The sequence below is a fragment of the Magnusiomyces paraingens genome (assembly GCF_902498895.1).
Source record: "Magnusiomyces paraingens strain CBS 517.90 genome assembly, contig: contig2, whole genome shotgun sequence".
Lineage (NCBI taxonomy): Eukaryota > Fungi > Ascomycota > Dipodascomycetes > Dipodascales > Dipodascaceae > Magnusiomyces > Magnusiomyces paraingens.
The window spans coordinates 4,970,911-4,992,815 of NW_022474068.1; the positions used below are offsets into that span (position 1 = coordinate 4,970,911).

At 34.9% G+C, this 21,905-nt stretch overlaps 10 protein-coding genes across 10 annotated transcripts; 6 read left to right on the top strand and 4 right to left on the bottom strand.

Annotated features, from left to right (window-relative positions):
- Positions 1 to 200: 200 nt before the first annotated feature.
- On the bottom strand, positions 201 to 1,934 carry SAPINGB_P003306 (uncharacterized protein; the record flags this gene model as incomplete). Its single annotated transcript, XM_031998024.1, has 1 exon — positions 201 to 1,934. The coding sequence occupies one exon, from the start codon at positions 1,932 to 1,934 to the stop codon at positions 201 to 203; it is 1,734 nt and encodes a 577-aa protein (XP_031853915.1).
- A 341-nt stretch (positions 1,935 to 2,275) lies between these two features.
- SAPINGB_P003307 (uncharacterized protein) lies at positions 2,276 to 3,535 on the top strand (the record flags this gene model as incomplete). The annotated part of the gene is made up of 1 exon (XM_031998025.1): positions 2,276 to 3,535. One exon carries the CDS (start codon positions 2,276 to 2,278, stop codon positions 3,533 to 3,535), a length of 1,260 nt encoding a protein of 419 aa, XP_031853916.1.
- Positions 3,536 to 3,709: 174 nt separating this feature from the next.
- SAPINGB_P003308 (uncharacterized protein) lies at positions 3,710 to 6,012 on the bottom strand (the record flags this gene model as incomplete). The annotated part of the gene is made up of 2 exons (XM_031998026.1): positions 3,710 to 5,868; positions 5,964 to 6,012. The coding sequence occupies 2 exons, from the start codon at positions 6,010 to 6,012 to the stop codon at positions 3,710 to 3,712; spliced, it is 2,208 nt and encodes a 735-aa protein (XP_031853917.1).
- A 524-nt stretch (positions 6,013 to 6,536) lies between these two features.
- Positions 6,537 to 7,041, top strand: SAPINGB_P003309 (uncharacterized protein; the record flags this gene model as incomplete). The annotated part of the gene is made up of 2 exons (XM_031998027.1): positions 6,537 to 6,556; positions 6,618 to 7,041. 2 exons carry the CDS (start codon positions 6,537 to 6,539, stop codon positions 7,039 to 7,041), a joined length of 444 nt encoding a protein of 147 aa, XP_031853918.1.
- A 924-nt stretch (positions 7,042 to 7,965) lies between these two features.
- Positions 7,966 to 12,796, bottom strand: SAPINGB_P003310 (uncharacterized protein; the record flags this gene model as incomplete). The annotated part of the gene is made up of 2 exons (XM_031998028.1): positions 7,966 to 10,163; positions 10,219 to 12,796. 2 exons carry the CDS (start codon positions 12,794 to 12,796, stop codon positions 7,966 to 7,968), a joined length of 4,776 nt encoding a protein of 1,591 aa, XP_031853919.1.
- Positions 12,797 to 13,251: 455 nt separating this feature from the next.
- SAPINGB_P003311 (uncharacterized protein) lies at positions 13,252 to 14,721 on the top strand (the record flags this gene model as incomplete). Its single annotated transcript, XM_031998029.1, has 1 exon — positions 13,252 to 14,721. The coding sequence occupies one exon, from the start codon at positions 13,252 to 13,254 to the stop codon at positions 14,719 to 14,721; it is 1,470 nt and encodes a 489-aa protein (XP_031853920.1).
- A 63-nt stretch (positions 14,722 to 14,784) lies between these two features.
- On the bottom strand, positions 14,785 to 16,347 carry SAPINGB_P003312 (uncharacterized protein; the record flags this gene model as incomplete). Its single annotated transcript, XM_031998030.1, has 2 exons — positions 14,785 to 14,829; positions 14,881 to 16,347. 2 exons carry the CDS (start codon positions 16,345 to 16,347, stop codon positions 14,785 to 14,787), a joined length of 1,512 nt encoding a protein of 503 aa, XP_031853921.1.
- Positions 16,348 to 17,771: 1,424 nt separating this feature from the next.
- Positions 17,772 to 18,575, top strand: SAPINGB_P003313 (uncharacterized protein; the record flags this gene model as incomplete). The annotated part of the gene is made up of 1 exon (XM_031998031.1): positions 17,772 to 18,575. One exon carries the CDS (start codon positions 17,772 to 17,774, stop codon positions 18,573 to 18,575), a length of 804 nt encoding a protein of 267 aa, XP_031853922.1.
- A 154-nt stretch (positions 18,576 to 18,729) lies between these two features.
- Positions 18,730 to 19,248, top strand: SAPINGB_P003314 (uncharacterized protein; the record flags this gene model as incomplete). Its single annotated transcript, XM_031998032.1, has 1 exon — positions 18,730 to 19,248. One exon carries the CDS (start codon positions 18,730 to 18,732, stop codon positions 19,246 to 19,248), a length of 519 nt encoding a protein of 172 aa, XP_031853923.1.
- Positions 19,249 to 19,680: 432 nt separating this feature from the next.
- Positions 19,681 to 20,336, top strand: SAPINGB_P003315 (uncharacterized protein; the record flags this gene model as incomplete). Its single annotated transcript, XM_031998033.1, has 3 exons — positions 19,681 to 19,915; positions 19,971 to 20,221; positions 20,277 to 20,336. The coding sequence occupies 3 exons, from the start codon at positions 19,681 to 19,683 to the stop codon at positions 20,334 to 20,336; spliced, it is 546 nt and encodes a 181-aa protein (XP_031853924.1).
- Between the last annotated feature and the right edge of the window lie 1,569 nt (positions 20,337 to 21,905).

A 21,905-nucleotide genomic window follows, 5' to 3' on the forward strand; every position in this document is an offset into this window, starting at 1 on the left:
AGGTGAAAAATGATATTTAATTCCAATATTTTGCTATTTTTTTTAAACTTTTGAATAATTAACTACAATTATCTATTGTAAAAGGGTCTCATTATATAAGTTGAAGACATCAAAGACGATGATTGTCATAGTAAAAACCGATAGTTTGAGCCAGACATTTTTTATTAATGAATGAATTGGTATAGTATTTTCGGAACAATCTATTTTGTAGCAGCAACATCAAGAGCTTTTTGAAAAGTCTTACACAGATCTTCTTGATTTTCTAATCCTACGCTTATTCTGATAAGATTCCTATCAACTCCAAATTGAGAAATATAATCAAGTTCACAATAATGAGCAAGAATGGCATAAGGTGATGTAAGAGTAAAATTTGTCCCAAGCGATGGGCCTTTTGCTGTTAACACTGCGTCGTAAAATAATTGAGCATGCTTGGGAATGTGAAAAATAATAGACAGAAGCCCGCCATAACCTCCATCCTTTTTTTTACAAGCATCGTAGTATTTTCTTGAATCGTTGAGCTTTGGATAATAAACCGTTTTAATTAACGGGTTATTTTGAAAAAGATTCGCAACGGCTTCAGTTGTACAATTGATTTTAGAACTTCTTTCGACAAAATCTCTACTATTCCTTTCAAGATATATTACGTCTTGAGGCCAGAGTAGATTTTCATATTCCGAAGCGAGTGTTGTTTTCAGCAAATCGTAATATTTCCCATCTGGGTTTAACACCAAGCTGCCCCCCATGACATTGCTGTCACCGCTGAAAACCTTAGTAAGACTACTGACCACAATATCAGCAAATGGTAATACGTGCACATTTGAAAAGTTTCCAATAGTTTCATCAACAACAACCAAAAAATCATACTTGGACGCAAGAGCATAAATCCTTTTCAAATTCGGAGCTTTGAGAAGAGGGTTTGAAGGAAATTCACAAAATAAAGCTAAAACCTGCTCACCCGACTCCATCAACTCTTCTAATTTATCTAAGTCGTGATCATCGCCTTGCCCATAAAAATGAAACCCGGCACCAAATTTTGTAAGAATGTTTCTAGTGTCAACATATGGAAAACCGAAGCATACGCTTTTTTGAGTATTATTTCTTGCTTTCATAGTAATTCGATGCGCATTAAAAATGCTTGCCATACCAGATGGATATAAATAAACATCATGTTCTGTTGCACTATTTTCAGAAGCTGATGAATTCTCATTAATTTTAGAAACTATTCTTCTTCTAAGAGCTTGTTCAGCATCCTTTGCCAAAGACAAGTCTAAATTGCGACCAAATCTTTCTTCAAGAAAAGTGGACGATTCTTTATTTTGATCTTGGCTTTTGTATTCCAAAATATTGTTTTTTGTTGAAGGCTTGTGAAAGCCTCCACACTTGGATCCCGGAATATGAGAATGTTCACAATCATCATTCTTAACTTGAGAAAACTTATCTAAACAGAACTCTGCCATCCTTGATGATATCCCTTCTCCAGAATGTTGCCAATAAGCCTTTGCTAAATAAAATTCTGATTCAGGAAAAAAAATTGCAGAAAATGTTGTTGATGCCTTATCTAAGAGTAAAAGATTTTTTGAATCACTTTCAACTTTGGGTGTGCTGAGTTGTAAAATACGAAGAGAAACGTCAGTCAATTTGCTATATTGTCTAATGAAGTTTCTACAACGACATGCAACTTCATATGTAGGAAATATAAGACACTTCTCTTTTTCTCTTCCATATTGATCCTCGATATAGCCCGCAAGCTTCTGAATGAAGGTATGAATAAAAAATCTAGGGTATCCCGAAGTCAATTTAGAGGCTACCCATTCTTCACCTTCTTCATAGGCTATATTAGATTTCCAAGTAGGAAGAGTTACAGAGACGGCATGTGGTGTGTTGGCCGGAATAGGCGAGCCAACCTCCGTAGGAGGTATTAAATTTAAACTCATGATTCGTAAATTGTCAAAGTTAGAATAAGAAGAAAAGTGCTGAAAGAATTGGCAGCATCATTCACACATAATAGCGAATATTTTTTATGCTTAGATCATCTCCAAAAAAATTACTCACTAATCACATGATAATAGTTCCCGTAATTCCGTAACCCTATTTTTTTATTTAACTCATACTAATTTACTCCTACAGAACAAGAAAATACCTCTAAAGTATAAAGATCTGGGCTTTTCTAACTTTTTTTTTTCCCATTTTCATTATTAAAACAATGTCATAGCTATTTTTTTTCTTTTCTTTTCATTCCTTTTTTTTTTTTTTTTTTTTTTGACTAATACCAATAATGGCGAGAATAATAAATGCTTTAACATACTTTTTTTTTTTATCAACATTCATTTTATTATCTTACACAGCCCCTATAGAACCATCCAGAGTTTTATCTTCTCCATCTGATTCAGCATACTTAAAATTTAAAAATGGTGAAATACCCACTTATGTAACCGATTATGCACCGGTTGTTCATTTATATGCAGAAGAAAAGTATTTACCTTATTCAATAGAGGAATTTGTAAAGCACTTCTATGTTTCTACGGCAAATGGCAACAATATTACTCAAAAGTTACCTTTAACTTTAGCAGATCTTAACATTATACAAAAAAATACCAACACAGCTCCTGAAGATATCTATTTAACTGCCTTGTCTAACTTTGATAGTGACCCTAATTGGATCACAGGAGTTAAAAATATTCCAGATATTGAAACCGGGTTACTAAAGAATGCACCCGCCACATTAATTGTTGTGGATAAAGGTGAAGGCTGGGTGGACGCCTTTTGGTTTTACTTTTATTCATTCAATTTAGGACCGTTTGTTATGGGCGGAGGTCCTTATGGTAATCACGTTGGAGACTGGGAACATTCTCTTGTGAGATTTTATCGAGGTGAACCGCAATTAGTTTGGATGTCTGCGCATGGAGGCGGAACTGCATTTAAATTCCCTGCTATGGAAAAGGTATCTATGAAGTCAGTAACCAACAGCAGCAAAATAACCAAAAGACCTGTAATTTTTTCAGGCCGTGGAACCCATGCAAACTATGCTACAGTTGGGCAGCATTCTCATGACCTTCCATACTATATACTTTCAGATTTTACGGATCGAGGACCATTATGGGATCCAGCGAAAAATTTTGTGGCATACACATATGATGGCTTAAAAATTTCATATGCAAATGGATCAGAACCAGGGCGAGAAGAGCGATACGGCGATTGGTTATATTTCTTAGGACATTGGGGTGATAAAAAGTTAGCACCAACTGATCCTCGACAGAAATATTCACCATTTGAGTGGCGATATATTGATGGTCCAATTGGCCCTTTAGATAAAAATCTCATGAGAACAGGACCATGTCAACGATACAAATGGTACAATATATTTCAAACTTGTGATATTCGCTCGACTCTTAAAATGGGTGAAGGAATAGAGGCAGAAGGTGGAGGTTGTGCACTTGCATTTGACAATGTCAAGCCGTATGTGCTACAGATGTTACTACGATTAGTAACCTGGAGGGGATGGGGTTGTAATTTTATTGATAGCATTTTTGGTTGATTTTGATATTTTTATTTGTAACTATTTTTTTCTTTATAGATTTTTTGTTATTTTATTAAGACCTATTTTTTTTTTGTTTAGAATCTTAATTTCTTTTTAGTTAAGCACTTTCCATTTTACTAATATGCTTTAATCTACAGGGTTTATATTAATCTATACAAAATTAAATATATATTAGACAGATCCATTTAAAATCATAGGATCGATTTCTTGTGAATTATTTGAAACCAAGGTAGAATTCGCTTGACTTCTAGTATTACGATTTTCCAGCTGCTGAAAATGATGAGTTTGGGATAAAGGTTGAGGTAAGGACTGAGGTGAATTATGGCCAGAATTGTGTGACTGGTAAGGACTTCCACCAGATGGAGTTGTCGATAAACTACTTGTTCCGGAATTTGCAGAATTATAAATCTGAGAAGACTGAGGATAAATTGGAGTATGTGATCTTGAAGGTTGCAAAGAAGATGGCTGGGAATGACTAGATCCAGAAATGGGCGAGTTTACACTATTACTCGCTCTAGAACTAGATGATGACTGCGTCATAGGAACCGGTAAAGACTGAGACTGTTGCATTGGTTGGGCGTTGTATTGAGAATGCATTCCTTGAGCGTGATGAGAATTATTGTTCTGATACAATTGGCCATTTTTACCGTTTGAATAATGATGACTATCATTTAATATATCACTCGAAATATTGAGCTGGATGTGATTAGAGGTGTTGCTCAAAATATCTGAATGAGTGAGAAAAGTATCCAAAGCATTATGTTGGGAATGAATTCCATTTTCCAAGCTATTTGAACTAGTAGAATTAGATGTTTCAGATTGGTGTGAGTGGGTACTAGTTTGAGAGTGCCGTTGAAGAATAGAAGATCCCTGTAAAGTCCCACTAGAAACTTGTTGAGAATTTGCTGAGTTGCTGGAGTTTCCAATAGGAGAAGTAAAGGCTGGCAATGGTGGTAAAATTGTTTGATTTTCTAAGGTTTCGTCCATAGGATCCGGTTTTATATTTGTAGAAAATGAGGCTGGTGAAGAAGAATTTGAACTAGGAGACAGTTCTGAGTGAGGGGTATGAGAAGTCAAAGTAATGTTCGGCCTAAATTTAGCTGGGGTTTCAGGCTTATTATGATAAATAATAGATGATTCAGGAACAACTTTATAATCCACAATCATTTTACCGTCGGAAATAAGATGCGGATGTTTTGCTTTAACGTGGCGTCTCAAATCATATTCACGAGCAAACCGATAATGACAATCTGGAATAGGACACATGATTCTGCGATGAACATCATAACCAGAACCGGTGATTCGCTCAATAAGGCCAGAAGTACCAGTTAATGGATCCCTTCGTCCAATTGAACTTTGAGTTTGTTGAGGATGATAAGATTGAAAATTAGAGTAGGGAACAGATTGATGATTTTGCGTTAATTGATCATGTCCGCTAAGAGAAGAAAGGGGTGGTAATCCTTCCATAGAAGAAGCTGGGGTAAGAACTTGTACTTGTAAACTATCTGGAACAAATCCATGAAATTGTTGGTAGTGATAAATTAACGAATCTCTATCACGGAACACATAATTAGTAGCTGAAGCACATTGATCTTCCCGACAGTGCCATTCTTGTGTATAATGATCTTGAAAAAAGTTTGAAGATTGCTGAGCATTAGATCCAGAACCAGAATGATAGGTCTTCGTATGATCTGCCAACTGAGACTCTGATGAAAACTTTTGTCCACAATAACAAGAAATACTTTTGTGAGAAACTTTCACATGTTCCTGAAGACCTTGCCAATTTGGAAATGATTCGATACACCCATCCTCTCCACAATGATAAGAAGGCATTGCTGCATTTGCGTGACTTTTTTTAACATGAGATTCAAGACGAGCCTGGAGATCAAACTGTCGCGAGCAAAAAGGACACTGATGCTCTTTGCGAAAAGTATGGCAGTCAGATACATGCTTTCTCAGTTGGGACGCTCTTCGAAACGCCATCTCGCAGCCTTGATATGTACAGCGAACAGAAGGAACATGTGTTCTTTCATGTCTATTCAAATGTTGATTTGTATTAAATCCCTTGCCACAATATGAGCAGTAGAGTGGCTTTTCTACTGAATGAGAAAGAAGATGGGTTTTAAGATGGGAATCCCGGAGAAAAGCCTTTTCACATCCAGGAACAGTACACAAGTATGGACGCTCATCCTTGTGCGATCTTATGTGTTGTTCTAGAAGACAAGGACGAGAATATGCCTTTTCACAGTTATCCATAGGACATGGATACTTTTTAGGTCTAGGCTTGAGTTTTCGTGACGATTTCGAGTTTCCTTCTTGGTTCATAGAGGCTAAAAAAGGTTAGATAATTAATTATAATCAAGAGATAAACAAAACAAAAAATGCATACGGAAATATATAACTGAGCTAGTATTATATTCATTACCTTGCTCCGAAATAGAAGAGGTGGATTGTATCGAAGCGTTTGGCTGCATGATTTTAAATAGTGAAATTTTTAAAACGAGTGTATGATGAGGTTATTCAAAAAAAAGGACGGATACAAAATATTAAAAAAAAACGGTTTTCAACGTTTCAATGTGAATGGAGACTTAAATAATGATTTAAAGAAAAAAACAAAAAAACAAAAATATATATATATAAATATATATTTATAATACAATATTCTTTATTTCACACATATAAAATGTATATTTAAGCGAAAATATGAGAAGAAAAAATTTGAGGAAGGTTCCAAAAAAAGTTATTGGTTGAAATCTGGAAAATTTTTTTTGTCGTAAAATTTTTTTCTTTTTCAAATGAGGCGCCGAATTCCCCAAAAAGGGAAATAAGGGTTAGGATCATGGGTTAGGGCATTAGTACCAGAAATATTTTCATTAATCGACAATACAATGTGATTAGAAAATTCAAATTTATTTTGTCAGGTATTATACTATAAACCATAATCAAACCATATCTCTACACTTTTAAAAAAAGTTAAAAATTAATATCAGTATTTAAAATGTCTGACGGAGAAGAGCCGTAAGTTTTTGATATTAAAATAAAGGGGCTACGTAAATTTATATCTAACTTGATATTATAGTTATAATGAAAACTATGAAAATGCCTTTGAGGAAGATTTTCGAGACGATATTTCAGGCGACGAAGAGCAATTTGATGCATCTGGAAATTTAACTAGCGGCAATTCAATATCAGCTGATGGAAGAACAATAGTAGATTCGGGAATTCCACGAAAAAAATCAGCAAAAGAGTTAGCTGTGCCCAAAGACGAACGACTTACAACCCCTTATATGACAAAATACGAACGAGCCCGAGTTTTGGGAACTAGAGCTTTACAAATTTCCATGAATGCACCAGTTCTTGTTGACTTAGAAGGTGAAACAGATCCATTACAAATAGCTATGAAAGAGCTCGCTCAACAAAAACTTCCTCTTATTATACGAAGGTATCTCCCCGATGGAAGTTATGAAGATTGGGGATGCGATGAACTAATACTTCCTCAATAAAAATAATGAACTAAGCCTATAATAAAAGATAATAAAATAAAAGAATTTACTCATCAATATTATCACTAGAAGAAATGATACTGACAAAATCACCGTAGTAAAACCAATTCCCTTCAAGTCCTCCTGATTTATAAAACGAATTTAGGCAAGTGTTTATATCACCTTCTTTCATTCCACTTTTATATAAAAGATCCTTTAGTTCCTCTACTTTTATTCTGTACGGATTAGAACCCGTATTTCCCAAAGATGAATTTTCCTCTTCAAATATCATAAACGCGTTGATCAAATCAGAGGCAGGTGTTACTTTTCCAAGAGTTTCGGACATCATAGTCAAGAAGGATGAAAAGGTTAATGGTCGAGGCATTTCAGCTAACATATTTTTGATATACTCATCTGAACATGATGATCCTAAATTTTTGTAAGTAATGCTACTAATTTCCAAATAATTTATTTTATTCATACCTAAGGAAACGAGCATTGCCTTAAGATCAGAAAAAGATATACACCCATCTCCATCGTTGTCTATTAAATAATAAGCCTCTTTTAATTTTCGAATTTGGCTAGTGTTGAGTTGAGAGAAAGAGCCAGAGGTCCTTCGACGAGATGAAATAGAATCATCGGCAACCATTTTTTTTAAATATTTAAGGGATAAAATCTAATATTGTGATCGTAGTGAACAATTCCATGTATTTATAATTATAGTTTATAAATTATATTTTATTATAATTATAATAAAATTAGGTGTTGTTTTTAAAAATAAACAAACCAGATCACCTAACCCATCATGCGATAAGGATCACTCAAACAGAGAATTAATTAACTGGCATAATTTACCAAATGTCCTCAAAAAAAAAATTCCATTAAAAAATTATGTTTATACTTATATAACTTGCGTGGTGATTTCTTTTATAAATATATAAATAATTAAAGCCCATTTTCTCCATATCCTTTGCTATCCTCAAACAAATCAATAAGAGTAGCAGAAGACCAAGCTTGGGTAGGAGAAGAATCAGCACAAAACTCACCATCTTTGTTAGTTAATTCTGTCAAGCCAGCCCAATGAGAGGTACGGATCCACTGTCTATGGCCAATCATACGACGAGATAACTGTTGAAAGGTCTCCAAATTACCTGCCTCAGAACCTCTTTTTCGCATCATATCAAAATACAAAAATGCCCGAAGAAAAAAGCCGGTATTCCAAATCCATTCTGGACCTTGGTGATAGTTTCTTCCTTTTGCAGTTGAAAAATCGGTTGAATCTTCACTGTTATTGTAAAACGGTCTGTAATTCAAATCAGCTGGATCCAATGTAGCCATTCCAACAGGACCCCTAATTGTCCTATCTGCAATAGATATAGCAGTGATTGCATGGTCATTGTCAAAAAGCTCTGGAGCGACAACCATAGCAATCGAAAAGTTAGGACGAAGTTGATAATCCTCATAAGAACTACTGGATTTATACAGGTCCTTGTATATTCCACGTCTATGAATGATATGAGGATCAACATCATACTCAGAGTCGTCTTCAGGAGATGAAGGAATGAAAAAGCAGCGCTCAAAATTTTCTTGAATTTTGTCACTCCAACTTTTAAAAGTAACCTCAACATTATGTTGATTCATGACAGACTCATATGGGAAAAGACCCTTTTCATTAAGCTCAATAACAAATCTTAGTGTGCTCTTTAAGAGACCAATAATTTCAATAGCGGCTCCGTCACGAGGAGTTCCCGGATAACCCTGATTACCTGCTTTTGAGCTTTCGCCCATCTTATCCATCCATGTTCCGCAATTCCATGGATTTCCCCCAAAAACAAACCCATTTTCCCAATCAACAAAAATATGCTGGTTAAATCCTTCATCTCTCATTTGAGAGTCAAGATTGGGTCCAGCATTTGCTTCCCGAAAAGTAACACTTTTAGCATGACGACTGAGAATTTCGTAAAGGATATCTCTAATCGATGACTCATCTTGAAAAGCACGAGGATCATTAACAGGGACATAATCATCGTTAAGAGGAAACCGTCGTTTGACTTTTTCATCCAAAATTTTGTGACCTTGGGGAACCTTTTTTATGTATTCTTGAATAATTTGGGCAAAAAACCAAGTGGCATCACGAGCATTATACCTAGGATTTCTACCAGCATCAAGAAGATTAGGAATAAGACCGTGCTTCAAAGTTGCTCCAAAAGCAAGAATATGCTCTTTAGCTTCTTCAAATCGACCTGTTGACAAAAGAAGGCCACGCAAAGAAATAAAGACATCTCGACCCCAGCATCTCATATAGTCATGACTAAAATGTGGGAGTCCAGCTGCCATGCACCCCGATATTTCAAATGGGAAGAGCGACGTACTTTTAACTTTTCCAACCATTTGAATTGAAGTCAGAGCTAATCTTTGAAGAAATAACGTACCATTTTGAATCTGGGGGCTCATTAAAGAAAGGGCATGTTTTTTGCAAGCAAGATATGCGTTAACAATAATTAGTGCAAAATATCTCGGAATCATAAAACTAGGCAGAGGACGAATAGCATCGAATCTTGAAGTTAACCAATCAATATATGGTTGGATTTTGGGGAAGTTGTCTAGGTATTTATTAAGACGATTAACGGTATAATCCAATGCCCATTGTCCCTCTCTTAAGTGTTCGCAAATTGTATGAGCAAGGTTATTGTCGTTGACCATCTCTTGTAGTGGGCCAATCCAACCTACTAATCCAGCATAAACTAAGGTTCCATAATTTGGAATATTATATACACCATCTTTTCCCGAGCTATAATCACGCTCCTCCCCATCACATCTATACATGACAACATTTAAATCAAGAAAATCTAGTTCTGCAACAGCCTCTTCAGCACCCGACCTAACAAATGAATCAAGATCATCATCAATAGTACTAATAGAAGTTTTGATGAGTGCAATTGAGCCTTGTGGGAAGTGGTCTTTAAGGCTAATTGTAGTTGTTTTTGTATCTTCATCATAAAATATTGACGGTGAAGTTAGCTCAACCAGCTCAGTAGGTATGCCGTTCAACTGCTTATCGCTAGCTTGGTATGGTCCTGTTTGTTTTAAGTGACAGCAAATAACATTCTCTGCCAAAGTTCCACGAAGGGAAACATCATTAACTAAAATAGGTGTTAGATTTTACTTAAAAAAATAAAAAAAATAAAAAAAACTTACGTTGCTGATAACCTTCCTTGCTGAATTCTGTTCGAGTAATCAAAAACCAACCATCACCCGTTCTAGGGTTAACTCGGTGCACAGTAATATACTGTCCTTCATGGTGAACATGCATTTCTTCAGAATTGGTTTGACCCATTTCAGAATGAACATCATATAAAAGTTTTTTAATTTTAGAGATACCATTTCCAAAAGTGTATAAACGCTTTTCGGTCACAATTTCTAAGAGGTTAGGATAACATTCATCATATCCCATAACAGAACCAACTGCGCACGCACACATAGCGACAAGAGCAGCATTAGGTAAAGTATCTTCAACCGTTCTTTTTTGAGCAGGAGTCTCATTGTCATGGGTGCAATCCATAAACAAAGCATGTATATTAGAAGCCTGCACTAAATGGGATGCAATATTAGGGTCAGAAGACTCATCAAACGTTTCAAAAGTAACAAATGGCTGTTTAGAAAAAGACCCAATGGGTCTCCCCCCATGGCGGTGAACCAAACGAGAAAGTTCCTCAACTGACCAAGCCTGCATTGCTTCGCGAATTAATGAAGTAATTCCTAAACGTTCAACAAAAATTTTGTCCATCTCTTCAGAACCTGTGAAAAGTTCAGCAACAACGTAAAGATCCGGCCGAACAATTCGCGCTTTATCCAGCATGTACTCTCCAACATGCAATGGGGTTGAATGAGCATTATCAATTCGAAAACCATGAAAATATTTGGCCATAAGTTGTGTGTATTTAGTCATTCTTTCCCAAACATAAGGGCTATCTGATGGATGATTACCATATCGAAGTTTTACACAATCACCCCATATAATCACCTCACGGCGAAGATAAGCTCTCGACTGATTACTAGCAAAATCAATCAATGGATTACCATTCCAAATCCAACCATTGTTCACTAAAGAAACAATCTCTCCATTTGGAAAAGTTTTCACTTTGGTAAAATAAGTTTCGATAACAGGATTTGTTGTGGTAATCTCACCAAGTTTTGGGCCATGGGAATCAACTCTGGTATACTTAATTCTGTTATATAATTGAGTAAGAATTATGGCTGCATCATTATCATAATCCTGATAAAAAGGGAGGTTGATTTCATTCAAGATACTTAAAGTTGTTTTCTTGACAACATCTAAACTTTGAAAGTCAGTTTCAGAAAGGAAAGAAGCAAGAATATGAACAAATGATTCAATTTCAATCGACCTGTTATAACGACCTTCCCCAAAAACATTAAGATTAACACCCGTGTGAGAAGCAAAAAAATGGGCCGTGGATTTAAGGTCATCCTTAGAGTGATCAGGAATTTCAATTCGTGAAATGCAATCAGGTTCCTTAGCTATGCGCTCCCAATAAGCGATTATCTTTTCAGATAAAGTTGCAACATCAATAGTATAATACTCCCAAAGCTTAAGGTTATTAATAACTCGATCCTTAATACCGTTCATAATTTGAGAGAGATCCTCAAGATTATTAAGATATGTGGGATAGCCTAAGGCACTCAAATCAGCAGAAAACTCTAGAAGGGCATTATCAAGTTCTAAAGCTGGCTTCAAATGAGGAGCAGTTTTAATAGAATATCCTGCATCAGGATGATAACGAAGCCATTCAGAATTATGGGCAGTATGATTATATACAACATCAGTAAGTGACAAAAGGTGAAGGTCATGCTCCATATAAGAAACCATATTAGAAACATCACTTTCACCATTTGAAAAAGCCTCTTTGTCAAAAGAAAGTTGGTCATAAATTGAATATGGGGAATTACTCGAACCGCGTACATTTAAAGGTGTGAAATGAACCATGTTATATCCTTTACTTTTAATGTAAGAAAATTTTTCTTTCCACGTGCTGAAATCACCCATCCATTTTGAAATAACAGACTCAATGTTTAAGGAATTTAATGAAAGAGGCTTTCCATCTAGAAATAAACCAGCAGAAACAATAAAGTAAAATTTTTTGGTGCAACTTCGATCTTGGACTCTTCGGATATCAACTTCTTCCATGTATTCCGAGGGTGAGATACTTTCCACATCTTGAGAATCTTCCCTTTCAGAGTCATCTTTAGCAAGGTTAGGAAGATAGGTGGACGATGCATATGGTGATCTGTTTAAAGGTGAAGTAGAAGGCGTTTTTAGATTGTTAGAAGATATTTCCAGTGATTCCAAATCTTTGTCAGAAACCGTGAGATTATTAGTTTCAGTTTCAAGAATAGAAACGTCTGTAGAAACTTCATCAGATTCCAGGTCAATTGAAGAAAAATAAGGATCTTTAACAGGGACGTATGTAAAAAAGAAAGAATAAGCTCCAGAATGAGAAACTAAAATATCGAGATGTGTTTCTTTAGAAAAAGAAGCATTGATGGGATACTGATAAAATTTGGAACGAACAAACTGTTCCCCTGGAGGCGGAACATTGCAATGTAGAACACCTTGATTAATTATATCGGAAGCAGAAAATATAACAAGTCTTAAGATATAAGGCTCGTCATTGGGATTAGGTAGTTTAATGAATTGGCCTTTTCCCGCTGGAAGAGGCTCACCTAATTCAGATAGCGGGAGTGTATGAATTTGCATGTGAATAACTTGAATATCAATTTATATTTAAAAAAATTGAACTTATATATGAATGAAAATAAATAAATAAAACTAAAACAAAACAAAACTAAACAAAATAGGGAAAAAAAGAGAGTAGTGAATAAGGAATAAGGAAAACAATAAGATAAGAAAAACGAAGGGCAGGCTATTTAAGCTAGAAGAATAAGCCAACTTTGAGCCCAAGTGTCAAAGTGCACTATTATACAGATAAACATATCATATGGTGACCTATCATGATACGTTTGAGCCCATATGTAAATTCTGAAAATTACTTAATTCTGAAAGTTTCAGCACATTAGTAATATTCATTTCTTCGCCACGCTCATTATAATCATCCTTTAAATTAGTATTATTTCGACAAACATTTTGATTTCTGAATGAAAGCTACTATTAAATAAACGACTTTTTTTTTTTCTTTAATATTGACTATAATAATGGATTCCGAATTTCCCTCTTTTCAAAATGATAAAATGTTTTCATCGAATGAGACTGAAAATGATCTATTAAATTTTTATACTACAAATTTTGACGGCTTAAGCCCAATGTTGGATAATTTGGATTTTTCTGTAAATTCTAATAACGATACACAGAAAGGGAAATCGTTCGATGTACCACTAGCAATGTCTACTCAGCGAGATTCCTATAATGTGATACCGGGTCTTGAAAGTGACGGGACTCCTGGTTCTTCAATTTCGAGTTTATCGCCACAGTCTCCTTCTGGAATTTTATCAAACTCAACGATAAATTCATTTGAGCAATCACCTAGCAATGATTTGAATTTGCCAGAAAAGCGGAAAGCATCTGTTTCGGTTCCAAGTACTACCATCAATAGCAAAAAAAAGCAATCAGCCTCTACAAAGCCGACTCCTAAAAGGCCTGGCCGTAGAATCAACCCAAATGAACCAGAGAGTAAACGAAAAGCACAAAACAGAGCTGCTCAACGAGCATTTCGCGAAAGAAAAGAAAGACATTTGAAGGATTTGGAACAACGTGTAGAGGAACTGGAGAATGAAGCTCAAGAGACTAACACTGAAAATGAGTTTTTAAGGAAACAAGTTGAAAGATTGCAAAATGAACTTCGAAAGTTTAGAAATGGAAAATATTCTGTCCAAGAAACAGGTCAAAGTATAACACCTGCTTTTCCTGATGCAAAATTTACCTTTGAATTCCCTTTTTTCCAAGGTTCATCCGGCCCTGTGGATGGCGAGAATCAGAGTAATGAACAATCTCAGTTGACATATCATAACAAATCACCATCTGGTAGTATATCCTCGGGAGAAAGTTATAATGCTACATCTCAATTAACTTCCGACACTTCAAGCTGTGGAACAGAACCTAAAGAGGATTCATTTTGCGAACAGTTAAATCTTGCATGTGGAAACAGAGAAAATCCTATCCCTAAATACAAGTCTGTTAATCCACTTATTATATCAACACCAGACGTCTCCGGTACCTCTAATATAACTAATGATACACTTTCGGCGTCACCTGTTCCCAAATTGACCATAAAAAAAGAAGTTTCATCGTCTTTTGAGTTAGACTTTTTGTCTGATTATAAGGACCAAGTATTTGATTCAGATCTTCTGTCATTTGCTGATTCCTCGAAATCTATAAGTGTTTTTGATTCGATTCCATCTGTTCAATCAAATACTAGTGAAAATTCTATAGCTTTGAATGAGCCCCAGTTTGATAGTGATGATAACGACGAAGACAATGAGGTTCCTGCCCCATCGAAGCTTATGACTTGTACCGCTGTATGGGATAGAATAAGTTCCCACCCAAAGTTTGCAGATTTAGATATAGATGGTCTTTGTGCTGAACTTAGAACAAAAGCAAAGTGTTCTGAAAGTGGTGTTGTTCTTACTGAAAGTGATGTCAATAAAGTTCTTTCTTCTTTGAAGTAATAATATTTTTTAATAGGTTTTTTGTATTTTTATTATGTATATCAGCTATACTCAATTTATATTTTAACGGTTAGGGCACAGTAAATCGTACTTTACAAGATTATGAATCTAGAGATAAACGTTAGCAATTTTTTTTTTTTTCGAATGAACAGTACTTACATCTTGAATTGAAGCATTGATAAATTGTCGAGTTTCTAAAGCAAGCCAAACTTTAACCATAGATAAAACATCATCATCAAATGGATTTCCACGTTCTTGGGAACTCAGCTCTCTTAATATTGGGATCGAGCTTTTGAATAAATCCATACCAGGATCTAGCTGTCGACCTATACCTTCTAAAAGTAAAATGGAGAGTACGACAGTGATAAAGTCACTTTCCATACGAACATGATGACTGCGTACCATAGAAAGCATTTGAGAAAGAAGATCCCCAACTTTAACATTGCCTAAAGCAAAGGTACGCCTTTTAATATTTTGAACCAATCTTTGGGTTTTTAAAGCAAAAAAATCTGCATCTATAGCTGTTTCGGGTGTTCTTGATCTTTCAATCATAAGTTCACCAACACGATAACCATCAAATTCAGCAATTGCTTTAAAAAGATCAAGAAAGTTTCTTCGATTATTTTTGTTTAATTCAGTCACCAATCCAACATCTATAAAGCAGATTTGCGGTTGAAATCCCTTTTCCCAAAGATCGTCAAGTTTTGCCTGCCATTTGTCGTGATCTTTTATTAATAGCATTTCTCTGGTTATAGCATTGACATTGTCATCTTGATCGCCATAACCATGAAATCTAACATATATATTCCCAGGATGAAGATCAGCATGGATAAAATTGTCCAAAAGTAGCATTTTTAAAAATGCATCAAGACCTTTTCCAGATATTAACCGTTCCATTTTATTTTGTCCGCCACTAGAGTTTCTAAGAATAACATCCATTGGAATGGCATTTATGAATTCTTCAATTAACACCTGACGAGAAGAATGTTTCAAAAATGGTCTTGGAAATTTGATGTCACTTCGGCCAGCAAAGTTGTTTCTAAATATCTCTAAATTTGAAGCTTCTATTCGCAGGTCCATTTGGAGTCGCATCATTTGAGCAAAAGTCTCTACTTCACCAGGTAAAGAAAGCCATTCCATAGTTGGAAGTAAATTTATTATATTTGCAAAAAAACGCATAATTGATAAATCGCGTTCAACTGTCTTCACAACTCCAGGGTGCAAAACTTTAACGGCAACCCAGTCATGAGATGAATTTGCAATCTTGGCTTTATAAACTTGAGCAATGGCACCAACCCCAATTGGCTCTGGTATAAACTCTTCAAATATTTCCTCAAATTTTTTTCCATCAAAAGATTCCTCGATTATTTTTATCGTGGAATCTATGTTATGTGGAGTAGAATTTGAATGAAGTTTTGACATTTCGGTTGTCAATAGATCAGGGAAAATATCAGTGCGAGAAGCAGCCCATTGACCTAATTTAATGAAAGAAGGACCTGCTTGCTCCATGGCCCAGGTTAGATATCTATACCACAACTCAGCGCCAGGTCTATCATTCGAGGTTCCAACAGAAAGCTTATCAGGAGAAGTTGTTCCGTACGATTTTTTTGAACCAATAAATATCATAGGAAGTAATAACAAAACCGGGCCAAATAAACACACAAGCAATGCAAATCTAAAGCAAGTAGATATTGGCTCAGTTATGTAACGCTTAAACAAAGAAATGATCCAATGGGATTGTTTTTTTTCATGAAGTTGTTCTTTTTGAGACTTTAAAAAAAGGACTTCTTCACGCGTTTCAGGAACATCCACTTGATCACTAATACTTAAAGCTGCCGCAATGCTTAACGATGTTTTGAAAGGAAAATACCGAGGGTTGAATAATATACATTTTTGATATGATGATGCAAAAAATGTATTGAATCTAGGTCTTGTAAAAATTATTCGACCGCGAAATATTGGAGTAAAAATTATGGGTGGCCTTCCTCTTAAAAATGACGCAAACATTGTAATATTGATATGATGAATATTAGAAAAAATTAAAGTAAAATATGCAGAAGGACTTGTTCTGATTGTTGGTTAATACCAATTGTTATTTAACGTTGCTCTTTTTTAAAGTTCAAAACCTTACATTTTCTAGTTCATTGATAACCAGTTTTTAGTGATTTAATTGCGTAGCAAACAATTAAGTTGCCATTTAAAGAGATTTTAGGGCACAGATCAAATTTTAATTTTTAAACAAATGCCTGTTCCATGTGAAAATAAAAGTGATAAACTGAATGTTTTATTTCGACTATGTGTGGTCAACTAATTCAAAAACTTTTTAAATTTGTGTCGTCGTAAGTTGTTTGGATTCACACTACGTAATGAGAAACTCAAACGAACTCTCAGCATTAGCAAGCACTGTAGGAACTAAGTAAATAATCACGTGATCATCATTATTATTTGAGAAAACTAAATTCATAATTTATCATTTTCAACCACATTTGCTTATGACATAATATCTTCGGTTTGGACTACTTATTTTCGGATTTCACCGTAGAGTTAATGGCGCTTCACAAAAGTAAATTTAAAAGTTATTTTAAATAGCCGTTATACTACTAGTTGTTAGGATAATTGCTAAACATTGGTCTAGATCATTTTTGATGATCCTAATAAGGTGGATAGATGCGATGATCATGATGGTCAACGAATTTATGGCTATATGTTTTTGAGAACCTGTTTTGAACTCTATCCGACAGTTTCTTTGAAATAGTTTTTAACCAATAGTGCCTTGGTCAATTTCCCATATTAGTTGCTTATAATTATAAATTGCAATTAGCAATTATAATTATAATTATAATTATGCTTATAAGCAACTAAGCAGAACTAATTAGTTCTAGATTCTAGATTTCTACATAATGTACATACCTAATCATACATACTTTCGGTATCAGCCGAGATTTGTGGGGATCAGATATTAATAATATCTTTAATATAAAAGGAGGGGAAGACCCTACCTTTTAATTTAAATTTAACAATTTAAAGCAATACAACACACGATTTAAAAAATGTCACAAAGATATACTGTCCCTACTTATACTACTGGTAGTGGTAACCCAGTTACTTGCCCATTCGCAACTGAAAGAATTGGTACAAATGGCCCTCTTTTGCTTCAAGATAGTCATCTTATTGAAGTTTTGGCTAGTTTCAACAGAGAAAAGATCCCTGAAAGAATTGTTCATGCCAAAGGTACCGGTGCCTATGGTGTGTTTGAAGTTACACATGATGTCACTCAATATACATGTGCTCAATTTTTGCAGCCTAATACTTCTTCAAAGGTTTTTGTTCGATTCAGCACTGTAGGTGGTGAAAAGGGCTCTGCTGATACTGCTCGTGATCCGCGTGGTTTTGCTGTTCGATTTTATACTGAGGAAGGAAACTGTGACATTGTCGGAAATAATACCCCGATATTTTTCTTGCGTGATCCAGTGAAATTTAGCCCTTTTATTCACACCCAGAAACGCAATCCCAAGACTGGACTAAAAGATCCTAATGCTCATTGGACCTATGTGGTGGAGCATCAAGAGGCGCTTCATCAATACTTTTTGCTTCATTCAGATCGTGGCACACCTGCATCGTACCGTGAAATGCATGGCTACGGGTCTCACACTTACAAGCTAGTTAAGGAGAACGGGCAATTTGTATACGTTAAATTCCATTTTAGAGCGGACCTTGGCTTCAAAACTTTGAGCGATGAAGAAGCAACCAAGCTAGCTGGTGATGATCCAGATCACCATCGGCGTGATCTTTATGAAAATATTGAAAAGGCAACTTTCCATCTTGGACTCTTTGCATCAAACGATGACTCCTGAACAGGCCGAAAAAGCACCATTTTCAATTTTTGATTTGACGAAGGTCTGGCCTCATGCAGACTTCCCTCTTCAAAAAGTTGGCAAGTTAACTTTAAATGAAGTTCCCAAGAATTTCTACGCGGAAGTCGAGCAAGCAGCTCTTTCCCCATCTAACATGGTTCCAGGAGTTGCTCCTAGTGCAGACCCTGTTCTTCAGAGTAGACTGTTTTCTTATCCTGATGCTCAAAGATATCGTCTTGGAGTCAATTTCCGACAGATTCCTGTCAATTGTCCTCTTCATGAGTTCAATCCGCTTTTGCGCGATGGAGCAATGCGAGTTGACGGTAACCTTGGTGATTATCCTACTTATCTACCATCTTCTGCTCCTATCCACTACAAAGTAGTCCCTGGTATGGAACATCATGAACGTTGGGTTGGTACAGTTACAAGATTTCATTGGGAAGCTTCAATTGAGCAAGGCGATTTTGTTCAAATTCAATCTCTTTGGAATGTATTTGGAAAGACAAACCAACAGAAGTCATTTGTGGGAAATGTTTCGGGTCACTTGAAAAATGCCGATCCAGCAATTCAAGATCGTGTTTTTGATTTATTTTCAAAAGTTGCACCGGAATTGGGTAAATGGATTCGTGAAGAAACTCTCAAACTGTCGCCAAGAGAACCCAGAAAACTATAAAATTTGTAATATTGATGAATTAAAAAAAAAAAATCAAGCTATTTAGCTTATGTTAATGGCAAAATGTTGAGTACATTAAAAAGGAGTCATCAGAATCACCATTATCTATATAATTATATATATGAATAGTATTGATTTTGATATCTTATAAGATTATATATTTACGGGAACATTTTATTGTACTTCAGGGCAATAAATAGATTTTGATAGAGGGTTACCCGGCTTATGAAATAGCAACTAAATATTCTGTATGTGATTTTGTTGCTGATTTTTTGGAATTGGTTTCTAAAGTTGCTTGCTTTTGTTTTTTGTGATTGAAAAGAAAAAAAGAAAAAAACAATGTCTGAAAAGAAAAAGATAATTTATATCGTTGAACATATGGAAAATGAATTTTCTAGTTGGGTTCAGTTGGAATATTTATCGATTCAAAAGATGGTGGGAGAAAATAACTTTTATTTAAGTGGAGTTCCAGAAGATGTTAAAAATCTTCCAGAGTCATTGGAATCCAAACAGTTAAAATGGTCGAAAACTGATGTTACTAATTTTGAAAAAGTTATTCCCACGTTTGATAAGTCTAGGGTTTGTTTACTAGATCCCGCTGCCAGTGAAGAACTTTCACCAGAAGATTCAGAAAATTTTGATTTTTTTTTGTTTGGTGGAATTTTAGGTGTGTAATTTGTAGATAATTATTCAGTTTGACTAATATGTATTCTTTTAATTAGGTGATCATCCACCCCGAGATAGAACTGGTGAACTGAGGAAGCATGGGTTTCCAGGAAGACACCTAGGGAAAATTCAGATGACTACAGATACTGCTGTTAGAGTAACCCAAAAAGTACTTGCTGATCAGCAAAGGATTGAAGATATTGATTTTATTGATTTCCCTGAGCTTAAATTCAGTAAAAATGAATCTACTGAAATGCCTTTTAGATATGTTCGGGATAGCCAAACTGGAGAGCCTATCATGCCAGAAGTATGTGAAAAATTTACATATAAGGTATTTTGAAAATTACTAACAAAGTATTTAGGGTATGTTTGATCTTATTAAAGAGGATTCCAATAAATCATTGGACGATCTTATTCTTTAAGATTCATGAAGAAAATATACCAGTTATCAGTTCACTAGGAGATGAAAATATTGATGGCAAATCGGATTGGTTGTGGTTATTTATCCGGGTATTAGTATTTTACAGAGGAATAGGTCTTATGGAGAAAATTTTGATTTTGATTGTGTCTACCGGAAGTGAGAAAATAAGATTCCACAAGACGCAATCATTCAGGGTTTCAAAGTATAAGATATTGGGCAAGTTAAAAAAAAATTATGTAGTGAATAGATTAGAACATTGTAATATAATAAGTTCGATATTTGTGAATTCGCTAGGAGTTTTTTTAGAAGATTGCGAACATTTGAACAAAGCTAATTAAACATTCATTGAATAGAGCAAAAAGAGTATTGTATAGTGATGAAAAGGTATAATAAATATAGAGGGTAGTTTGTCAGGATATATTTCACGGGTTTGTTTGTTTTCATTGAAGGGTTATAGAATTAGATGACATCAGGATCAGTGTGATGCTTTATATTTCAGAGGGAATTTCGGTGCATTGAAAATTATGGTTGTATTGCAAAGGATGAAGGGTTGTGGAATGTGCAAATAGACTGGATAAAGCGAAAAGTCTAAATAAATATTTTGGGGAGATTATATATAGAAAATTATTTTTAAAAAGGGGGATACTAGAGAAAAATTTGAAAGTGTTCTCAGTAAATAAGTCTAGTTTTGAAAGAAAGATTCTAAAATATTGGTGAAAATTGTGAACGCAGAGACAAGATGGGGGATTAAATGAATATGATAGATGGTAATTTGATAGAAGAATTGAAAAGCATGACTAGGCGCAAAAATAAACTAGGTGGTTATTGTTTTTATTAGATATTCAGTAATATCTAGAAGTTAGTGTATTGGATAAAAGTGGGAAATTGAATTATGGGGGTAGTGAGGGCAATTAGAAATAATTGATTGGATGTGAATTTAATTATTTTATTTTATGATAATGATAAACAAAAGGAAGTGGAAGTGGAAGTGTTTTAGAGGGCGTTGAGAATTAAGAGTTGTAGGGGACCTTTTAATGTGAATGGGAGAAAAATTTAGAGAGCTGAAAATTGTAGGGAAGGCATAAAAATAATTAGCATGGAGAGAGTTAGAATTAAATTTCAGGAGTGAGGGGAGAGCACAATATAGAAAAATGGATGGTATGGTATTAGAAAGTAGTAGCAGAAGTCAGTCAGGTAAGTATATAAAAGGAATTGAATTGATAACGGAAACTGGAAGTAAAGTCATTGTATTAAAAATTGGTTAAATTGTTTTTGGAACCACATGATTTAAAATTAGTTGAAATAGTATTTTGCAAGTTAAATGAAATTTTTCACTGGGACTTTTTTAATGGACACCAACATGAAGTGTGAACCGTAATAAAATAAAGAGATCAGCAAAATGAACAATAACAAGTAGTATCTGTCAAGAAAAAGGATTTTGTGTATTATTATTATATTTTTTAACAATAGATTATGATTGATATGCAATTGTCGCTGCGAAGCAAAGGATAAGGCAAAGGGCAAGCAAAGTGTAAAGCGTCAAAGGGAAAGGGCAAGCAAAGAAGCAAGC